Source organism: Loxodonta africana, chromosome 3 (assembly GCF_030014295.1).
Source record: "Loxodonta africana isolate mLoxAfr1 chromosome 3, mLoxAfr1.hap2, whole genome shotgun sequence".
NCBI lineage: Eukaryota > Metazoa > Chordata > Mammalia > Proboscidea > Elephantidae > Loxodonta > Loxodonta africana.
In genome coordinates this window covers 61,057,078-61,076,386 of record NC_087344.1, presented here as the reverse complement: position 1 = coordinate 61,076,386, position 19,309 = coordinate 61,057,078, and the positions used below count along the sequence as shown (strand labels likewise).

Here is a 19,309-nt window from a genome sequence, read left to right as displayed (position 1 = left end):
GATGAGAAGGCAAGAAGGGGCAGGAACTGATGGAATGGACACAGGGAAAGAGGTGGAAAGAGGGACTGTGTTGTCACATTTTGGGGATTGCAACCGATGTCACAAAATAATATATAAATTTTTGAATGAGAAATTAACTTGAGCTGTAAACTTTCACCTAAAACACACACACCCCCACAAAAGTTGCTTCCCCACTCCTGGGCCATGGATATTGCAAACCCACCCTAGCACTCTAGCCTGGGTGTGGTAGATGCTGTTCTGGGCCCCTCCCACGCCCCCGCCAGATGCCTTTACCCAGCCAGCGAACCCATTTCCCAGCTGAACCGGATTTTTCTCAAGAAAATTGCCCTTGGCTGGAAGGAGGATAGAGCCCCCGTAGCCTGGGAAGTTACTCTACTCTGAAGCCAATGACTGATACAGGGACAAAAGGCTGGCTCAATGCCTCAGCTGCGGTGTGGTGTATGCTCTGGGGCCCTTTCCCTGCAAATTAGGCCGGGGCTAGGTTTGAGACTCTACTGCTGCTCAGCATTTTTCCCTTCCCTACACAGCTTCACTCCTTTCATAGGTTTTTTCTGAAGTGCACTCACTCAAAAAATCCCATGTACCCTAATGCCTGTCTCAGGATCTGTTCCCAGGGAACCCACCCTGAGACACTGGGTTTGACTTCAGAATCTTTCTCAACACAGAGCACCAGGCAGCCACTATCCACTGGCTGTAGTTAGTCCGTGAGATGCCATCTTTGTACCATCACAAACTTATTTTAGACAAGTGACTCCATGTGCCAAGCCAAGCTCAACAGGGGAGTCCGACCATGGAAGGGCAGAATGAACACCTTGCTCAAAGGAAAAGCACTCAGAACCACCACAGTCTCTCCAATTTTATTATACAACATGTTGGGGACAGCAGAGGGACCACAAGAGGGCAGTTGGAGGCCCTCACCTACCATGTGCCTCAAGGCATAGCAGGGGACAGATGGAGGCATCCGTTGAGGAGGCACAAAGCCTAATAAATCAATGCCTTCACGGGAAAGCAGGGCAGGCCTGGAGGCCATGGGACAAGGGTCACTCCGTGTGGACTCGGCCCTGCTGGAGCAGCATGATGGTGAGGGCTTGCTGAGGTGGGGAGACTGAGTCTCTGCTGATGCTGGGTGGTCCCTCTGATGACATTAGGTGGCTCATTGGATGGGCTACTGTCACCCACCTCTAATGAGATGGTGGAGCCACTGAGATAGGTGAAGCTGCCCTCCCTCCCTGTAAGGGGCCCAGATAGCACTGCCTCCCAGGACGCAAAGCCTGGCTGAGCTTGCTGGCTCCTGCCTCATTTAATCTGAGATCAGAGGGGACTGAGACATTTTGGCTTGAAAGACTTTCCATTCCACCTCAGTGAAAACAGGCAGGGGGGAGAGGTGGGGATGCAGCACAAAACACCCCCAAAACAAGATACAGGCTTTGGAGTCACATGTGACTTTGAATCTAACACTCTAAGTAATCTTGTGCAAGTCACTTCACTTCCCTGAGCCTCAGTTTCTTCATCTACAAAATGGGAACAAGTCACATCCACCTTGCAGGTTTGCTGGGAGGATGAAATGAGAAATACATGTAATCTCAGCAAAGTGCCTTGGATAGAGAAGGCTCCTGATGACTGGCTACATTTTCATTTGATACACAGTTGAGACCAACACTAGCTGTAAGGAAGCCTCAATGTGGACACTTCGAGGGCAAACGGGAACTTGGCATATCAGAGATGAAATGTCTGTTCTTCCTCTGCCAGGTTTAAGAGCGAGCCCCTGGCCTGAGGGCTGGGGGTGTGGCCTGGCCCCAAGGTCCCCATAAAAGCCCAGAGGCCCCTTGTGGGCCTGAGTGGAGGACAAGGAGAGGTCTGAGTATGCACTGATCCTCTGAGGAATGTTTTAAAAAGCCGGAAGACGAGACGGAAGAGAGGTTTCTTCCCAGAGGTGCTACTGCAAAGACATCAAACTGGGTCCATCTAGGATTTCAGACCCAGCTGTCATGGGGCAGTTGCTTGGGGAAACCATCACTTCCTTCTTTCTCCTCAGCACTGGGGTTATCAAAAATACATACTAACTGTGAGAAAGTTCACATAGAAACATTTTCGGCATATATAAAAAAGACTGGCTGTGGTCAGTGGCTCAGGACATGGACTGCCACAAGAAGAGTCACTGGCGGACACGCTGGGGGGCAGCCCTGGATGGACGGGACAGCACCGGCTCTAGGGGAAGCAGAGTCCTTTGGCTGGACTGCACTTCTATGAAGTTGAGGGGCAGGAGGCATTTTGAGGGACGCTGGCTCCAGCAGTCTTTCTGTGACTGTGCTGGAGTAGGTGGTGGGGGTGCCTTAGCCCTGGGCCTCAGGGGCCCCATGCTCGTTCCCCTTGCTAAGGGCAGAAGCCTACTTTACAGTAAACTTCCCCAGGCAGCTGGCCTCCCTTAGGTCATGAGATAAGGTTCTGGGGTCCCATCATTAGGTCAGATGAAGTGGCAAGTCCCAAACTTGGGGAACAGCAGGCGGTACCATATAACTTCTGAAGGGTGGGAGTGACCCTAGTTTTACCCAGGGGCTCCAGAAGGCTGGGGACATTGGGACCAGGAGGGCAGCCAGGGTATGGCCAGGAAGGAAGGCACCAGACAAACAGGAGTTGTTCCTTGGCAGCCTGGCTCCCCTGGGCCCCGATTTCTTAATGCTTCTTTTGGGCAGGGGGTGAAAGTAAGGACAGAGGGGCGGCCCACTCTCCCTAGAATTCACTCTTCCTTACTCTTCACCCCACAAGGGCCTGGACTGTATGACTGAGTGGTGAGGTCCAGGGCCAGATGGGTAGGGAAGGGGAGAGAGTGGCAGCCCAAGCCGGAGTCTTACCCTACCAGCCAGCCCAGGTACCCCTTGTCTGCTCACTGTCATTGGGCAAAGCTGGGATGGCCACCCTTAGTTGACCTCAGACCCCACAAGGCTGCCTAAGAGTGAGCTGGGAGTGGGAGTGTCTAAAGTCAAATGTGCCAAGGACCACTCTGGCTCTGGGGTGGGAGGGGCTAGAGGCCTGTCTGTCAGGGCTGGAGGTCCTTCTTTCCAGATCCCCCAGGCAGCCTGGCTCCCACTGGCCTGGTGGGCACACTAGGGCTGGAGGAGGGGCAGGCCTCGTCGGAGCCCTTCCCTCAGGAACTGCATGTAGGTGGCTGTGGACGGGTCTTCAAAGCTGGATGAGAAGCTGAAGACGTTGCTCTCGACATCCTCGGGCTTCATGGAGGTGATGTCCAGGAAGTAGTTGGCGTTGATGTGGTGAACCTGGGAGGAGGGTGGGTCAGGAGAGCAGGGGAGGGGCCACCCCAGCTCACTGGGCCCCTCCTCTGCCCGCCCACGCATGCTCTCTTGGAAGAAGGGGCCCCTCACAGGCCCCGACTTTCCTTGCTGCGAGATCACAGATAAGCAGCCGTAGCTACAAGCCCTTCCCGAATCCCACCTAAAGGCAGGCTGTTGTCTTCCGGCTGCTTGCTCAGGGCTTTCTGACCAGAGCTCTTCCACACCCACCCACCAGGTGGAAACCTGGCGTCTTGTAATGCCATCTTTTCTGCTACTCCTCGCTTTGGTGCTATTAGGTGCTATTGAGTCCATTCCGACTCACAGCAACCCCATATGACAAGGTAGAACAGCCCCATAGGAATTCCTAGGCTGTAATCTTTACAAAAACAAATCACCAGGGCTTTCAGAGAGCCACTGCGTGGGTCTGAACCACCAACCTTTCTATTGGTAGCTGAGCACCTAACCATTGTGCCACAGGTCTCCTGACTCCTTGCTACCTTCCCCCACCAAAAAAAAAAAAAAAAACAACTGACTCCTCTCTCCTCTGTTCTTCTGACTCCTGAACTCCATACTCACTTCCCTCAAAATGCCCCCGACACTTGAAGGGCCTGCTTCCCCATCTACTGCTCTAGCCAGTGAGCTCCTGAAGGGCAGGGCCATGTCTTTATCTTTTTGCAGAGGCCTGGCACAGAGTAGGTGCCCAGGAAATGGACACATGAGTCAACGAGTGAGCAAGCAAATAATATAAACAACGACTGAAAGAAAGCATGATAGATGGGGTTCTCATGGCCCAACCCTGTCTGCTCATCTCCCTGGCCCCAGGGCCCTGTCCTGGTCCCACCGTGGCAGCTGTCAGTGCGCATGGGCAGCTGGCTGGCTCTCCCTCGGGCCCTTCCTCCCGGGTTGCACTCCTTACCCTGAGCCTGGGACAGCAGAAGCCTCCTGGCTGGTGCCTCCTCTCCAACAAGCACTCGCTGAGCACATCTCCCCAGCCAGCCCCAGCTCTTGCTCCTACACTGCTCCCTGCCCTGAGGTCCTGGGGAACCTGGCCACCACCCCTACAGCCCTTAGTCCCACACTAACCAACCCATGGTTGGCTTGGGGCTTAAAGGATCAGGGGCAGCTTCAACCAGAAGAGCAGGAGATCCTGAGCCTCACAGGCCTGCTGCCCTTTTTAACGTGGTACAACTTTAGCCAAGTCTCTGTACTTTTTGAGCCTGAGTTGCCTTGTTTGTAAAACCGGCATTCATGGTCATCTTTCTCAAAGTTGTGGTGAGGAGCCGATGACATGACGTAATGAGCGCTGAGTAAGGGGCCCTGAGGAGACATAGGGTCTTGAGCCTTGGCTCGGGCTATGGTCCTCTCCCAGGATGGCCCCTGGAATCCTCTGCCTATCTCCTCCCTGCTCCTTTCACCTCAGGGCTGACTGCAATGGTCTGAGGTGAGCCTTCCCTTCCAGTTTCTATCCACTGAACCTGTCTGTTCCACACGGGAACGTATTAACTGTGCCCATTGCTACGTGGTCTTCAAAGTGCTGATGGGAGCTTCCAAACACCTGTACGAGGCAGGCAAAGTGGGCATTATAATTCCTACCCTATAGATGGGGATAAGCGAGGCCCAAATCGGTTAAGAGATTAGCTCAAGGTTTTGTAGCCAAGAAGAGGTAGAGCCAGCCCAAAGCTTGACAAAGTCTGTGAACCGTGCCGCTTGCTGCTCCCTCTGCCCCCGGCACCTGGCCCGAGCTGGGCTGGGCTGGTGGGGTTGCCTACCACGGTGCCATTGGGCAGGCAGATCATCATCTCCACCGGGAAACTGTACTTCTCCAGGTGCAGGCCAGCTAGCTTCTTGTGGGATGGGTTCTCCTGGCTGTTCTGTGGGGACAGTTGGGCATGGTCCTGACACCTCAACCCCCACCATTGTCCTATGGGCTCTCGCAGGGACCCTACCCACCTGCCCACTCACCTGCAGGTCCTCAAGCTCCTTCACTAGGGACCAGGTGCTGATAAAGCTCTCATTGAGGAGGGCGAGGATGGGCGAACTCTCCAGGACAGTCTCCCGGAGAGTCCGCCCTGAACCTGTTCAGGGAGAGGCCAAGGCAAGAAAGGTGAGGTGTCCCAAATGTCTTACTGGGGTTTTCAGTCAGCAACAATTTTGCTTTGGATAAACCTCCTGGGCTGTAGATTGGTCTCTGCAGCCTGCCACATAGTAGGTGCTGAATAAGTGGTAGCCGTGATGAACAACAATAACATATGGATGTCCTAGGTTGAGATTTGGGGTATGGGGTTCACCCGGCTCAGGGACTTATAGACAGTGACAGCTTTTTAAATCCATGGAACTCTGTGCCCCAGGGCCTTTGCACAGACTGTTCCCATCATCTGAAACACTCTTCCTCCTGTCACTTGACAAACTCCTACTCATCCTTCAAAGTCTCAATTTAAATGTCTTCCCTGATTGCCCCCAGTAACACTCTCGTGGCTACCTGGACCTCGCCTTGCGTAACACTCAACGCACTTGTCATTACTCAGTGCCTGGCTTCTGCACTACACTGTACACTCCTGAGGGCAGGGGTTTCTTCTGACTTCCTGGCAGCAGCACTCTAGCACCTAGCCTGGGGCTGGGCACAGCAGGTGTCCAGAATGTGTTTGATGAGTGACTGGGTAAGGCCATCCTGTACCCACTGCTGGGTACCCAGAGAACTTTGCACTTAGCAGGCCTTGGCTGAATGCAAGGCCAGCCTCGGAGGTTATTTTCTCTCCTACGCATGGATACCACTTTACAGAGTACAGGGCACTTTCATAACTGTTCTCACAGTGAGGGTAGGTATGTTACCTGCTTTGTACTGCTGAAAAAACTGACCCTCAGTTTTTTCAGGAGTAGTGAGGGGTAGTGGAAATGGCTGAGCTGGGACTTGAACTCAGTCTGTCAGGGGTCTTTCTATGCATCCAGCACAGAAACCCCTCAATCCTCCCCCGACCCTGTATATGTAATCCCGAATCCCCCATTGCTTGGCACCTCTTATACCCCAAAAGTGTGAAGTCTCCTCCCCACCCCTTCTTGGAACTTGTTGGCCTCCCTCACCTCAGCAGGACTGGTCATCCAGGGCCCCCCACAGCAGGATCGAGTGCACCAGCTTGTTTTCAGCCTTGGCTCGGTCGAAGGCCTCAGTGAATGGCAGGTAGCTGACCTGGGGCCAAGCCGAGAAAGAGAAAAGCTGTCTGGGTCCAGGTCCCATTCAGGGGCTCTGAGTATGTAGTGTATGTGTGTGTGTGGCAGGGAATGGGGGAGGGCTTCCCTGGCACGAGGCTGGGCCCTGTCAGGAGATGCCCTCAGCAGCAAGCTGCTCACGTATTCCAGCATCCCTGTACCCACCTGATGCCCCCAAAATCCCAGCCTCAGCACCATAGACCCTGACCCCAGCACGCCCCCCACCAGTGGCTGTCGTCACCCCTGCCCACCCGCCTGCCCAGCCTCACCTTCTTGAAGGGGTACATGGTCACTTCCAGGCGCCGGGCAGCCTCCTCCCAGCTCAGCTCCTGCTGCCATTTGATCTCTTCAAAGACAAACTGGAGGGGCTCCCCTGAGGGCAGGCGGCTGTCGATCACATTGCCATCCTCATCCAGGATCACGGAGGGCACTGAGGGGCCCGTGGCCTCTAGCTCCATCTGCGCCAGAGGTCAGTGGGTGAGGGATGTCTCAAAGCTGGGTGAGAATACTCAAGGGGGCCCTGAGAGACCCTTGCCCATTGTAGAGATGGGGAGACTGAGGCCCAGGGAAGGGCAAGGCCTTGGTCAGGGTTATGCAGTGAGTCAGGGACAGAGCCAGAGTGCCCAGTCAGGGCTCCTTCTATTGTTGGTTGCTTCCTGAGGCCCCAGTCAGACCCTGGGCACTGTGTGTAGGAACATATGGCTTCCAGAAATCCAGGGGCTGTGTCCTCCACCTTGGGCTGTCCTGAGTTCCTAGCCAGCTGGGCTCTGCTACAGGAAGCTGAGTGGCCCTGCGGCAGGGCCCTGTAGTTGAGGCCCATCTTCCTGCCTGGCCAGGGACCACCTGTACGCTCACCTGGGGTATGTAGCCAATGTCCACTTCCATATTGCTGCTCTCACTGGCCCCATACAGCCACTCCATGTCCACGTTCAGAGACCTGGGACATGGATGAGAGAGGGGGGTGGCGAGAGCAGAATGTCATCAAAAGCCATTAACCAGGTACTAGGCTTCATCTCACTGAGTGTGCACAACAGGCTGAAGTCTCGATACAATTCTTGTCCTCACTTTACAGATGAGGACACTGAGGCTCAGTAAGGGGTATTCCAGCTGCAGAGCCAGGGCCCCTCCCTCTCCTCAGACTGCCTCTCCCTAAGGGTACCCCAACATCACCCTCCACTTTTACAGTTCAGAGGACTTTAACATCACGTGTCATGTGTCACCCATGACCCTTTGAGGCAGACATGGTGAACGCCTTGTTGAGGCACTGTCCTTCCTGTGCTGGCCTCCTCCAGACTGCAGGAAACCTGTTCTAATCACATGCAATCTACAGATCTACCACATGGGGGAGCTCCAGGACTGACAACCGATCAACGTCACCTTGGGCGAGGTGAGCTGGGAGTCCCTACTGCCTGGTCCTAAGACATGGGTCCATGGCAGCTGGTCTTAGAGCTGCTCATTTGCCCCTCTCTCCTTCCATCTCATCCAGTCCAGGACACCTTCCCCTCTGGCCCATCTCAATAATGCTGGGTTGGAGGCAGATGTGCCTGGTGGCCAGCCTCATCCTCAGCCCTGGGCTGGGCCCCAAGGCACACAAAGGAGGGAGGAGGAGTGGAGCTGGACTTCCCCCTTGGCCCAGGATGCCCCTGCCCTGCCTTCTCAGGGAGGGAGAGGAAGCCACGCCTGCTCCTTGGGGGCAGTGGCATCACTAGGGTTGGTATCACCCCCCCCCATGCTAATTACCACAGTATTGTAGCTAAAACACCAGAAAATTTGACAAAATCAACAACTGTAAAAACCCCAGCAGCAACGAAAACAACAGCACATGCTTATAGCATGAGGCAGACAAAACCACGTGATTCGAAGTGTCATTGTAATTGGGTAATAATAACAGCTCTGACCAGACTTATTAGAGGGTTCAAAAGGTAAATAAGCATAGAGTTTTAACCTTGTAAGTATATTGTCACATGTAAGCTGGCCTTAGGAAAAAATTTTTTGTTCTTATAACTACAGGGATATTTTTATAAAAAATAACAAATTTCTACTGAAACACTGCACAAAAATTTTATCGACAGTCATTTTGGTGTCACCCCCTGATTTTGGTATCACCCCATCTGGCAGTGTCACTCAGTGCTGTCCGCATCCCTGCACCTCTCTCGTGACACCACTGGCCTGGCGCAGCTGTCCCCTCTAGGCTATCCTGTAGGTGAGATAGGCCAGGAGTCAGCCCCCCATCTGGCAGATGAGGAGACAGACCTGGAGAGGGCCAGGATCTTGCTCACAGCCACAGACCCCACTGGTGCCAAGCCCAAGGCTTAACTATGGGCCTCTGGCTCCCAGCCCAGGTCCAGCCCCTGCACTAAGCCAAAAAAAAAAAACCAAACCCACTGCCGTTGAGTCGATTGCGACTCACAGCGGCCCTATAGGACAGAACAGAACTGCCACACAGAGTTTCCAAGGAGTGCGCTAAGCCACTCAGGCTCAATATGTGGCCATTTGTTGTTGGGGAGGAATCTAGAAAACCTGAAACTAGGTTTTCTGGGTTCCCTGCTCCCCCAACAGGTGACTGACCCTGAGCAGGCCATGAAGGCAGGCAGGAGGCTGGTATGACTCATCCCAGAAGCCCCTTTGAGGCTCTGTGGTAGCACCTGAAGGCTGAGGGTAGCACCTTTGTATAGCTAACCTTCCTCATCCCCCAGGTCTCTGCTCAGATGTCGCTTCCTCTGGGAAGTCTTCTTGGGTCCCAACCAGCCAGGTCCCTGCCCATATGCTGGCTTCCCCTAGGGTAGTGAGAGCAGGCTGTGGTTATGGGTGTTTTTGAGGTCTGCCTGTCAGCAGTATGAGGGCAGGGAGGCATCAGCTTCAGGAAGGGTCTCTTTGTAGCTGCACTGGGTTCTAGGCAGAGTAGAGGACCTGGTCCACACAGCGCCTGAGGAACTGATGATGGAATGATTACTTCTGCTGCCTCTGGGTGGGGAGCAACAGCTGTGGGCCCTCCAAGAGGGGGTCCAGGTCACTTCCAAGAAGGGTGGCTCTAGGGAACAAAGGAACAGCCTCCAACTGCAGGGCCCTCTGGGGACCCCTTGCTTCTGAGCTCCTGGAACTGAGGAAGGGGGGCAGATTAAAGCAGGGTGCCAGGGCTGGGCCAGGGCGCCTACCTGTGGTTGGGCACAAAGAGTCGGAAGTCGCGGACATGGGTGGAGTCTTTGGAGAGAATGATGTGCCCGGTGAACTGGCCAGGGGAAAACCAGAAGGGGAAGTCCGGTGGCTCGCTGAGCTGGAACTCCGCATGGATCCTGTGGGGAAAGCGCCCAGCTGTGAGCAGATCCCCTGCTGAGCCAGACTCAACCCTCCCACTTCCTCCCTCAAAGGCTGGGAACCTGGCGAAGGAGGCCAGACTATCAGGTCGGGAGAGGGGGAGAAAGGAGGGTGTGTGGAGCAGGGAGAGGGGACCAAACCCTCCAATGCTGCCCATCCTTCAAGGCCCAGCCTGCAGGCTGCCTTCTCCAGAAGCCATGCCTTGACCCTTCTCTGGGCTCCCACAGCCTCTCTAGTATGTGTGTGACCTGGTATCGCAGGTATCGTTCACCCCCCTTCTGTGCTGGTGACACAATCATGGCCATGAGGCCTGGGCTAAGCACCTTTCACGCCTCCTCTCACTGAACCCTCACATGCCCTAGGAGGAAACTGAGGTTCAGAGAGCCAAAGGTGCTCGCCCAAGACCACGGGGTGCTAAGTGGTGAAGCTCGGGGCTTCGAGTCTGGCCCCTCCCAGTGCCGTTCCCTTCCTGAGGTTCCCCTGGTGCCCTGGAGTCCCAGGCCCAGGTGAGAGGCAAGGATGGGGGGCTGTGAGGACCACTCACCGGAACGTCACTGTGTAGTAGAAGTCGCTAATGGCTGTCAGGCAGGCGACAGCACCCTGGGGGGCGAAGCGGGTCTTCACAAAAGGCCGAGGGTGGAACATGCTCAGGAGCCGGTGGATGATGACCTGGCAGAGAGGGTGGAGACCAGGCTGGCCTGCTGGCCCAGGAAAGGAGAGACCCAGGAGGAGAGAGACCCAGGGGCCTGCTGGGGTGGGGCCAGGGAGGAGGCAGGGCTTATGCTGGGGCTCCAGGTGCAGCCGGGGAGGGGGCCCCTGGTTGGACTTGGGCAGGGGCAGAGGGGCCCCAGGTCTCACCACAGGCTGCCCTCACCTCCTTGCCCTTGGGTGGTGGTGGGTAGAAGCGGTTGTTGGACAAGTAGCCGGTGAAGATGCTCAGCTCGCTGGGGATGATCCACCAGGGCTCGCCCAGCCCAACCTGGCCCTGAGGGGGGAGGAAGGGCCGGAAGTGGCGGGCAGCAAACACTGCACTTGGCAAGGCTGCGGTGGTCCAGTTACGGAGGCCGGACAGGGCCAGGTGGGAAACCTGGGGCAGGGGAAAGCCAAAGTTTACGACACTGGCAACCATGACTTTGGGGTCCCCTGGTCCATGAGTAGGAGCCCCCGGGTGGTGTGAAGAGTTAACGTCCTCGGCTGCTAACCAAAAGGTTGGTGGTTCGACTCCGCCCAGAGGTACCTTGGAAGAAAGGCCTGATGATCTACTTCCAAAATATCAGCCATTGAAAACCTTATGCAGCACAGTTCTACTCTGACACACATGGGGTCCCAATGAGTCGATGTTGACTCTATGGCAGCTGGTGGTGATGTGGCCCGTGAGTGGGTGGAGTCTTGTTCAAACCCTGAGCCAGCCCATGAGCCCAGGGAAGAAAGGAAGCCCGAGGGACACATCCTTGGCGTTATCTTGCCAGAGCCCAGGCTCATGTCCCTCTCCCCTGCCCCAGCCCTCTGACTGCTTCTGCTACTTCCCAGTCAGAGGGCTCCCAGGCCGTACGTGTTCCTGCTCCCACTCCTCTGCACAAGCCCAAGGACAAAGACCAAGCCCTTGTGCCACAGCCCTGCTTGGCTTCTTCTCCCCTACCCCCAGCCTAGAATTCTGCTCTTAATCCCTCCCTGGAGGCTGACAGTCCTACTGAGGAAGTCAGAGTTTGGATCTGGAGCTAAGTTTGATGAGGAAGGGGTGAAATCTCTAGGGTCAAGAGCAGGGTGAGACCACAGAGGAAGGGGAAGGCCACTCTGGAGAGGACCCCCACTTCCAGGGCTGCCTGCTGCACACTGGCTGTGCACTCGTGGCAAGAGGCCTCCCGAAGCCCTTTTCCTCATCAGTAGCCCACCTGTTCTGTCTGATGAATCAACGGGCAGGAGATAATGAGCACTGGAAACTGATAGGGCTGCCCACACCTCAGCCTGGGCAGAGGCACGACCCTGGAGCGAGCAGGGCCCTTCTGTAAAAGCTCTACCCTCAGAAGCCACTCCCTGCTGTTCTGGGGTGCAGGTAGGAGGTGGTCCCTCACAAGGTATCAGCCACCAGGCAGTGAGTACCTTGCCCACTCAAGGGAGCAGCCCCAGGGAGCCCCAGGGGGCTGGCAGGGAGCCAGGGAGCCTGGCAGCAGCAGGCTTCCCAGCCCTCCCCACCTCCATAGCAGCTGCGGCCCCAGGCTCAGTGGGAAGTGGGAGGCAGCAGGAAGGAAGAGCCACGAGCTCCCACTGCGAGGGATTTAACAAGCAGGTTCTCAGAGCAGGGCTGGTTGTGCAGGGCCACGCTGCGCGCCTGCCTGCCCACCTACCCGCCAGCCCCTCACTCGCTCGCTTGCTGGACCCTGTTTACAGCTGGCCACCCTATGCAGGGAGCTGCTGGAGAAGGGAGCCAGGCTCTGTGTAGCTCTGCTCCTGTTGTCTCCCCACATAAAGGCAGGTGCGCCCGAGGTACCTGCCCTAACTCCCACCACCCCCCCCAGCCCCCGCTCACTGCTCTGTGGGTGACTCATCTGCTCCCATACTTTAACCACTGTTCTGGGCCCATCACCCCCAAATCCACCCAAACCCATCACCACCCAACCCATGGCCACCCCCAGATCTTTCTGTGCAAGATCAAACCTGTGTTTCAAACCACTTGCTGGACCCTCCACCTGGATGTCCCCCAGGTACCTCAACTTCAACACGTCCAAGCTGATCTCATTCTCTTGCCACCAGACCCACTCCCCTCTGGTTATCAGTCAGATGCCCAGGAGTTACCCCAACTCCTCCCACCACTTTCCATCAGTAGCCCTGCCCCACCCCACCCCACCCCACCCTTTCATTTCCCATCATCCCTCTGCCCTTCTGCTCCATCACTGCTGCCACCCCCAAGCCTCCTACCTCCTCCCCCGCACCCAGGAACTGGCCTTCCTGGCTCTGGACTCCTTTGCCTCCCGCCTCTCCCCAGCATCCCACCCCCCGTGCCAGCCACCAGCCTGGGAAGCACAGGTCTGATGAGGGAACTCTCTTACTTCAGAATCAGCCATGGCTCTTGCTCTACAGAACCAAGCCCCAAGCCCAGCAACCAAGGCCCTTTGTAGTCAGGCAACTTCCCTTCCAGCCCTGCTTGTCAGGATGCCCCCACACGTGCCCCACGTGCCCTGAGTCCAGTCCTCGCCTGACCAGGCCTGGCACTTTCTGCCTTCTGGCCTGTGTTCATGATGAAGCCACGTCAGCTGATATAAAGGCTGAGTAGGTATGCACTAGGCAAAGGGATGGAGTGGCATATGAGAAGGCTCACAGTTGGAAGAAAGGCAGGAGGGCTGGGATGCTCAGGGCCTGGGACAGGTATGACACCTTGTCCAAGGGCCGTGCGAAGGGGAAGGCTGGTAAAGATCCAATGGTCTACCTCCCGTGGGAAGAGTGAGTAGAGGGGGCTGCCTTCTCGGAAGCCCTCCCACCCTTCAGCCCCCTGCCAGGGGCTGACTCTCAGACTTAGATCATCTGAGCACAGCAGAGCAGGGGCTAGGCCTTGGGCTAGTGGCTGGGGTGCACTGACGAGTGAGACATGGGCCTTGTCGCCAAGAAACTCATGGCCTGCGGGGACAGAGACTTGCAGCAAGTCATCATTATAACCTGTGACGTAGCCCCTGCACTAGCTATTCCTTCCCTGCTGTCACCAGGCTAAGCCCTGCTCATCTTTTAGTCTCTGTCACTTGTCACTCCCTCCAGGACATCATCCCAGCTTCCCCTACTTGCCCAGGTTAGGAGCTCCTGCTTCTCTCCTGCCTCTCCCGCTAGAGTTTGTGCTGGGGGGCAAGGACAACATCGCCCTACTTCTAACCCCCAGGCTGGGCACAGTGGGCACTCAATGGGCAGCTGAAGGAAGGAAGGAGGGAAGGAACAACGGACAGACTGAGTGCAGGAGGTGAGTGATCCAATGATCCAGGCTGCTGTCTGTGCCCCGCCCATGGGGCCTTGTCCTGCCCACCCCCAACTCACCCCCAGGAACCCATCTTTGCTCTTGGTCATGGTCTCTGGGAGCAGAGGCTGGAATCGGGCCTCTATGGTCAGCGTCTCCTCACTGGGGTCAGGGGGCAGGTCCTCGTCCTCATAGCTGGTCGCAGGAGTTGACCCTAAGAGACACAGATCGCTGAAGGCCCTGTACTCAGGCTGCAGGGCCTCGCTTCTCTCTGGGTGCCCACACTGGCCTAGTGATTAAGGGTGCCAGGGTTGGCAGGGGGTGGAATTAACAAGCACCAAAATAACACACAATATTTACCACATTTTAATTTCACAATAGCCCTGTGAGGGAGATAATATTATGGCCAACTCTGGTTCCCAAAGGAGAAAGTGGAGGCTCAGAGAGGTGAAGTGACTTCCCCAAAGTTACACAGCTAGGTAGTGGATGAGTAAGGATTCAAACCCACACTCAACCACGACCCTCTTCTGCGGGAAGATAAGCTCTCAAGTCCTATGTTCTCACAGGCTCTGAGTCAGACTGACCTGGATTCAGAACCCAGCCCCACCACTCACTGGCTGTGTGAGTGTTGGCCAGTGGCTTGTTACATGGATTAAATAAGATAATCTGTGTAAAGTGCTTAGCTCTGGGCCTGTACAGAGTAAACCCATAATAACCTTTAGCTGTCTTACTATTAACCAAGGTGGGGCATCACAGAGCTGGGGCTCATACCTAATTCTTCTGTCTCCAACCTGGGTTCTTCCTACCAGGCCAGGCTGGCTGCAGAATGGCTATTACCAATTGTCCCCATGTCCTTTGTTCTCCAAACCGAGTCTGTCATAAAGAAGTGCTGGGCACATGAAAGTGGGCACCCAGGCAGGCAGCTGTTGTTTCCAGCTGCTGGAATCCCTAGCACCACAGAGAGAAGCCACTTTCTGCAGCATGGAGCTGAGAACACACTGGGGCAGGCATCATCTGTTCAGCCCCTAGTTAAGGTTGGCTCCATTTCCTGGGCTCTTTGGGACAAGCCAGAGTTCGCTGGGTGGCGCAAACAGTTAAGTGCTTGACTACTAGCTGAAAGATTGGTGGTTCAAACCAACCCAGAGGAGTCTGGGAAGACAGGCCTGGAAATCTGCTTCTAAAAGGTCACAGCCTTGAAAACCCTGTGGGGCACGGTTCTACTCTGCACACATGGGGTCACCATGAGTTGGAATCGACGACAACTGACAATAACAACTGGGACAAATCATTTAGCCTCTCTGCCTTTTGTACATGAAAAATGTGGAGACAATACTACCATTCCTGTCCCTGTCATGGGGACCTGGTGAAAAAACCAATGGTCGCTCGGAGAGAACTCAGTCAAGGGAATCAAAGTCATAAATGAAAACAAAAGACAGATTCAGGCTATCTCTGGCCGCAGAGAAAGAGCGCTGGTTCTGGAATGAGGAGCCCTGCTTCTCTCTGATTTTCTGGGGGACCATGGGCTGCACCGTTCCCATCTGTACAAGGAGGGGCTGGACTGACAGTGGTTGAATTTGATTTCTCAGATCCCTTCTTGCTCAGCGATCTGCCAAGTGTGGAGGGAATGACTATGAAGGCTTAAGGGAGAGAAGAAGCCAGTTCAAAAGTGTGGGGCCCCTGGATGCATATGACGGAATAAAGCAGAGGTAAGTCTTGTCATGTTTGCTCTCCCAGGGCCTAGCACCGTTTATGATACAGAGACAATACTCGGTGTTTGTTGATTGACTGACTGACTGGCTGAATGAATGCATTAAAAGCAGTTCTTAACCAGGAGTCACCAGAATCACCCAGAAAGCCCTTTTAAATTACAGGCATCCAGATTCCACCTCCGACTGCGGAATCAGAACCTTCAGGGCCTAGAATGAGGACACTGTACTTTTTAATTAGCGCTCCCTAGTGGTTCCTGATGCAAATCCCCGTTCTAAAGAATCACTGTTAGCTCTGCATTTGTAAGTCAATGCAGCGAAACTTCCTGAAATAGCAACTCAGAAACCTCAGAGGAAGGGAGCAATAAGGAAATCCAAGGTGATTAGTCTGCTTTGCATATTCAATTATTTTATTGTTACCACAGATAATTATTAATAATGATACCCAGCATTTTACAGTCCTTTGGTTTTTTAATAAAAATGTTATTTCCTGATTTATATGTAATATTTGCTCATTGTAGACAATTTATAAAAATTTTAAAGTACTGTGTAATGCAGAAAATTAAAAACTCATAATTCCACCAACTGGCCTCTATTTCGTGCTAGGATTAGAGTTTTTTTTTAGCCTTTTGATTTCCCAGCACTTGGTCCTTTTTTGCACTCACAGTGGCCTTGGAGGTAATGGAGGGAGAGATTATTCTCCCAGGATTTCTGAGAAAAAAATTAAAAGCATCCCCAAGCCTAGCAAGCTTTGCCAATATGTCAACTATGAGGACGCTCTTGCTCTCCTGCCACAAAAAAGGACAAGGAAGTAGCCTGTGTGGACGCTCAGAGAAGTGTATGCAAAATAACACTTAGAAGGAAAAGCAGATCCACAAGGGGATGACCTGTTTACCTGCCTGTCTGCTTTCAAGATAGAACTGACTGCCACGGAGAGCCACTGACACACATCCGCTCCAGCTAATTAGCGTTTTCCACCTGATGTTCCCCCTCTGGCAATGACAACAGGTCACCAGGCCAGCAGGCAGCTGACCTACCGGACACATGCCCTGAAACACAGAAAGTCTATCACGGCTTTGACTTTTATGTGGCTGAGAGCAGCTGGTGTCTCTTGTTTTTGTGTTTCCCATCTGATGTACCTGCACCAGGCAGTTTGGGTGACAAGTAGGCATCCCAGCTCATCAGCTTAAGGGATGTCACAGGAAGTTACAGGCAAATGGAGACCGAGTTATGGGGAGGGGGGGTTGGCGCAGTGAGAAAAGTTATAATTCATTCGAATGTCTCAGCCCCTGGTCTTTGGGAAAAAAAAAAATCACTGATTACATCTAGGCAAAAATGCATAGCAAGAATGGAACGGGAATCTGATGGCACCCAAGCAGAGTTTATTACCTAGTAATAACACAGTAATTGTTGTTGTGAGCTGCTGAGTTGATTCTGACTCACAGCAGTCCCACATGACAGGGTAGACCTGCCCCACAGGGTTTTCTAGGTTAACCCTGGTGGCATAGTGGTTAAGTGCTACAGCTGCTAACCAAAAGGTTGGCAGTTCAAATCCACCAGGCGCTCCTTGGAAACCTTGTGGGGCAGTTCTACTCTGTCCTGTAGGTCGCTATGAGTCAGAATTGACTTGATGGCAATGGGTTTGGTTTTTTTTTTTTGGAATCTTCACAGAGGCAGATGGCCAGGTCTTTCTCCCACAGAACTGTTGGGTGGGTTTGAATCATCAGTCTTTCGGTTAGCAGCCAGGTGCTTAATTCTCAAAGCTGCGAGCTGGTGTAGGATCCTGGAGCCCGGTGGCTCCAGTTCTAATCCTGGTTCTATACCTTTCTAGCTTGGGCCAGCTGGTTAATTTCCCGTGCCTCAGTCTCCTCAACTATAACCATGGGGGGCATGATAGTGTCCATCTCCCAGGGCTATTGTGGAGATTAAAGAGGTAATACACCTAACGTGCTTCAGATGATGTCTGCCACCAAAGAGGTGGCCAAGGAATGTGAACTGGCATTCTCTTCACATGGGAGGAAAACGGGTTCAGGGAGGCTGAAGTGGATTGTCCAAGCTCCCAGCTAGAAAGTGGCAGAACCCAGAGCCACCAAAGCCCACAATCTTCCTCCTACTCTAGGCTGCTGCTTCTCCTTGGCTGTGAAGACACAGCTGCCAAGAGGCTGAGGGCAGTGCCTTGGGCTCCCTCTTTCCCAGCCTCTCCTGGTACCTGTCAGCTTCTCAGCGATGGGTTTGAACTCCTCGGGGCTGATGTACATATCCTGGTCAGTGTCCAGGGAGGAGAAGAGAAAGAGGCCTTCTGTCCCCAGGGCCTTCAGCGCGGATTCCTGCTTGGGAGGAAGGGCAAGCCTGAGCACCAGTTGGATGGCCAAGTCTCCTTGACCCCAAATGGGTGGTTGCTTCCTACCCCAGGGGAGAGTTGATGGTGGGGCCCCTCCCAATCATCTTTCTGAGGTCTCTCAATACCTCTTAGTCCGTCTGTCCAAATGTCATCTCTGAACTGCCCTGAGTCCTCCCAGCCCCCTCCCCGCCAGTCCCTCCTGGTCCCTGCTTCACTTTAGGCCTTCATCCACTGTCCATTCTCTAAGTGTCCCCTCCTGGTTTGTCCCATCTTCCCCAGTTCTCCTTCCAGCCAAGTCATCCCTGCATCACCCTGTTCTCTCCCCCATGGTCCTCTCCTGTGCCCCTCCCCGCTGCCCCCAGCTCCCTAGTACCCCTTCCAGACTCCCCAGGTCCCAACTTCACTCTGTGCCTTCAGCTGCTGTCCACTGTCCAAGTCAGGCCTCTGGGCTGGCCCCTCCAGGCCTCACACAGGGCCAGTCCTGTCACCTTCCTCCCTTCGTCTTTCCAACTCTGTCATCCCATCCCAAGTCAGTCCTGGTCCTCCTTGCCCCTTCCTGTTCACATCCCCCTCCAGGGCCTACCTATCCCCTGGAAGAGGCACAGCTGGAGCCCCTGACTTGCCCCAACCCATAGGAATGCTCTCTCCTACTCCTTCACTCACCGGCCACCTTCCCATCCTCAGAAAGTCCTCCTCCAGGTCAACCTTCCATCCTCCCCTGGCCGCCTCCCCTCCGCCCACTCACCCTGTCCCCCTCTGAGCCCCTGGCCGGATCTTCCATCCCTGTCTCTTGTCCCGACCCCCACCCTATCTATCCCCAGTTCCTGGTCCCTCTGCAAGGAGGTGGCCGAACCTTCCATCCCGTCCCCACGCCCGCCCCCCCGCCACCCCCGCGCTCCGACCGGCTCCGAGCGCGCGCCGGACCTGCCGCGCGGCCGCCTGGGCCTCTGCGTGGCGGACGTAGGCCCGGGCGACGGCGGCGGCGGCGGCTGCAGCGATCAAGGCTCCGAGCAGCGCCAGGCCACGGGCGCGGCGGCCTGGCGGCTCGGGCGGCGGCGGCGGCGCGGCGGGGCCGAGGCTGGGCGGCTCGCGCACGCCCGGCCGGGCCCGGCCCATGGCGGCGGCTCCGCGGCGGCTCCTCGGCGGCCGGAGGCGCGGACTAACCGGCCGGCGCGGGCGGGGCCGGGGGCGGGCCCGGAGGTCCCTGCGGGCCGGGCCTGGGCAGCCGGGGCGGGGCGGCATCGCAGCCCGGGGCGGCGCAGGGGGCTGTGCGGGCCGAGGCCGGGCCGAAGGGCTGGGATAGGGGTTCCTGTCCGTCTGGGCATCAAGGCACCACCCCCAGCACCTGGTGCAGCACTTTGGCACACAGTGGGCACTCAATTGGTGCTGAGCAAGTCAGTAAAGACAATATAGGAATGCCAGGACTCTGTGGCCGTCCCTTGCTGCCCACAGGGTCCTCTTCCGGAGGCCAGGGCAGGCGGGTCGGCCTTGGTTA

At 55.3% G+C, this 19,309-nt stretch overlaps 1 protein-coding gene across 2 annotated transcripts; it reads right to left on the bottom strand.

Moving 5' to 3' along the window:
- Window positions 1–862: 862 nt before the first annotated feature.
- Window positions 863–18,930, bottom strand: SELENON (selenoprotein N). 2 transcript variants are annotated; one of them, XM_064281498.1, is made up of 12 exons: window positions 18,739–18,930; window positions 17,683–17,800; window positions 13,848–13,981; window positions 10,705–10,917; window positions 10,375–10,499; window positions 9,671–9,808; window positions 7,371–7,452; window positions 6,785–6,973; window positions 6,390–6,495; window positions 5,274–5,386; window positions 5,081–5,182; window positions 863–3,296 (listed from the first exon to the last, which is right to left on the bottom strand). In XM_064281498.1, exons 1-12 carry the CDS (start codon window positions 18,928–18,930, stop codon window positions 3,126–3,128), a joined length of 1,683 nt encoding a protein of 560 aa, XP_064137568.1. In that variant the 3' UTR covers window positions 863–3,125. The 2 variants fall into 2 exon arrangements, with proteins under 2 accessions (XP_064137568.1, XP_064137569.1); XM_064281499.1 differs by lacking the exons at window positions 17,683–17,800; window positions 18,739–18,930 and adding an exon at window positions 16,369–17,654.
- Window positions 18,931–19,309: the final 379 nt, after the last annotated feature.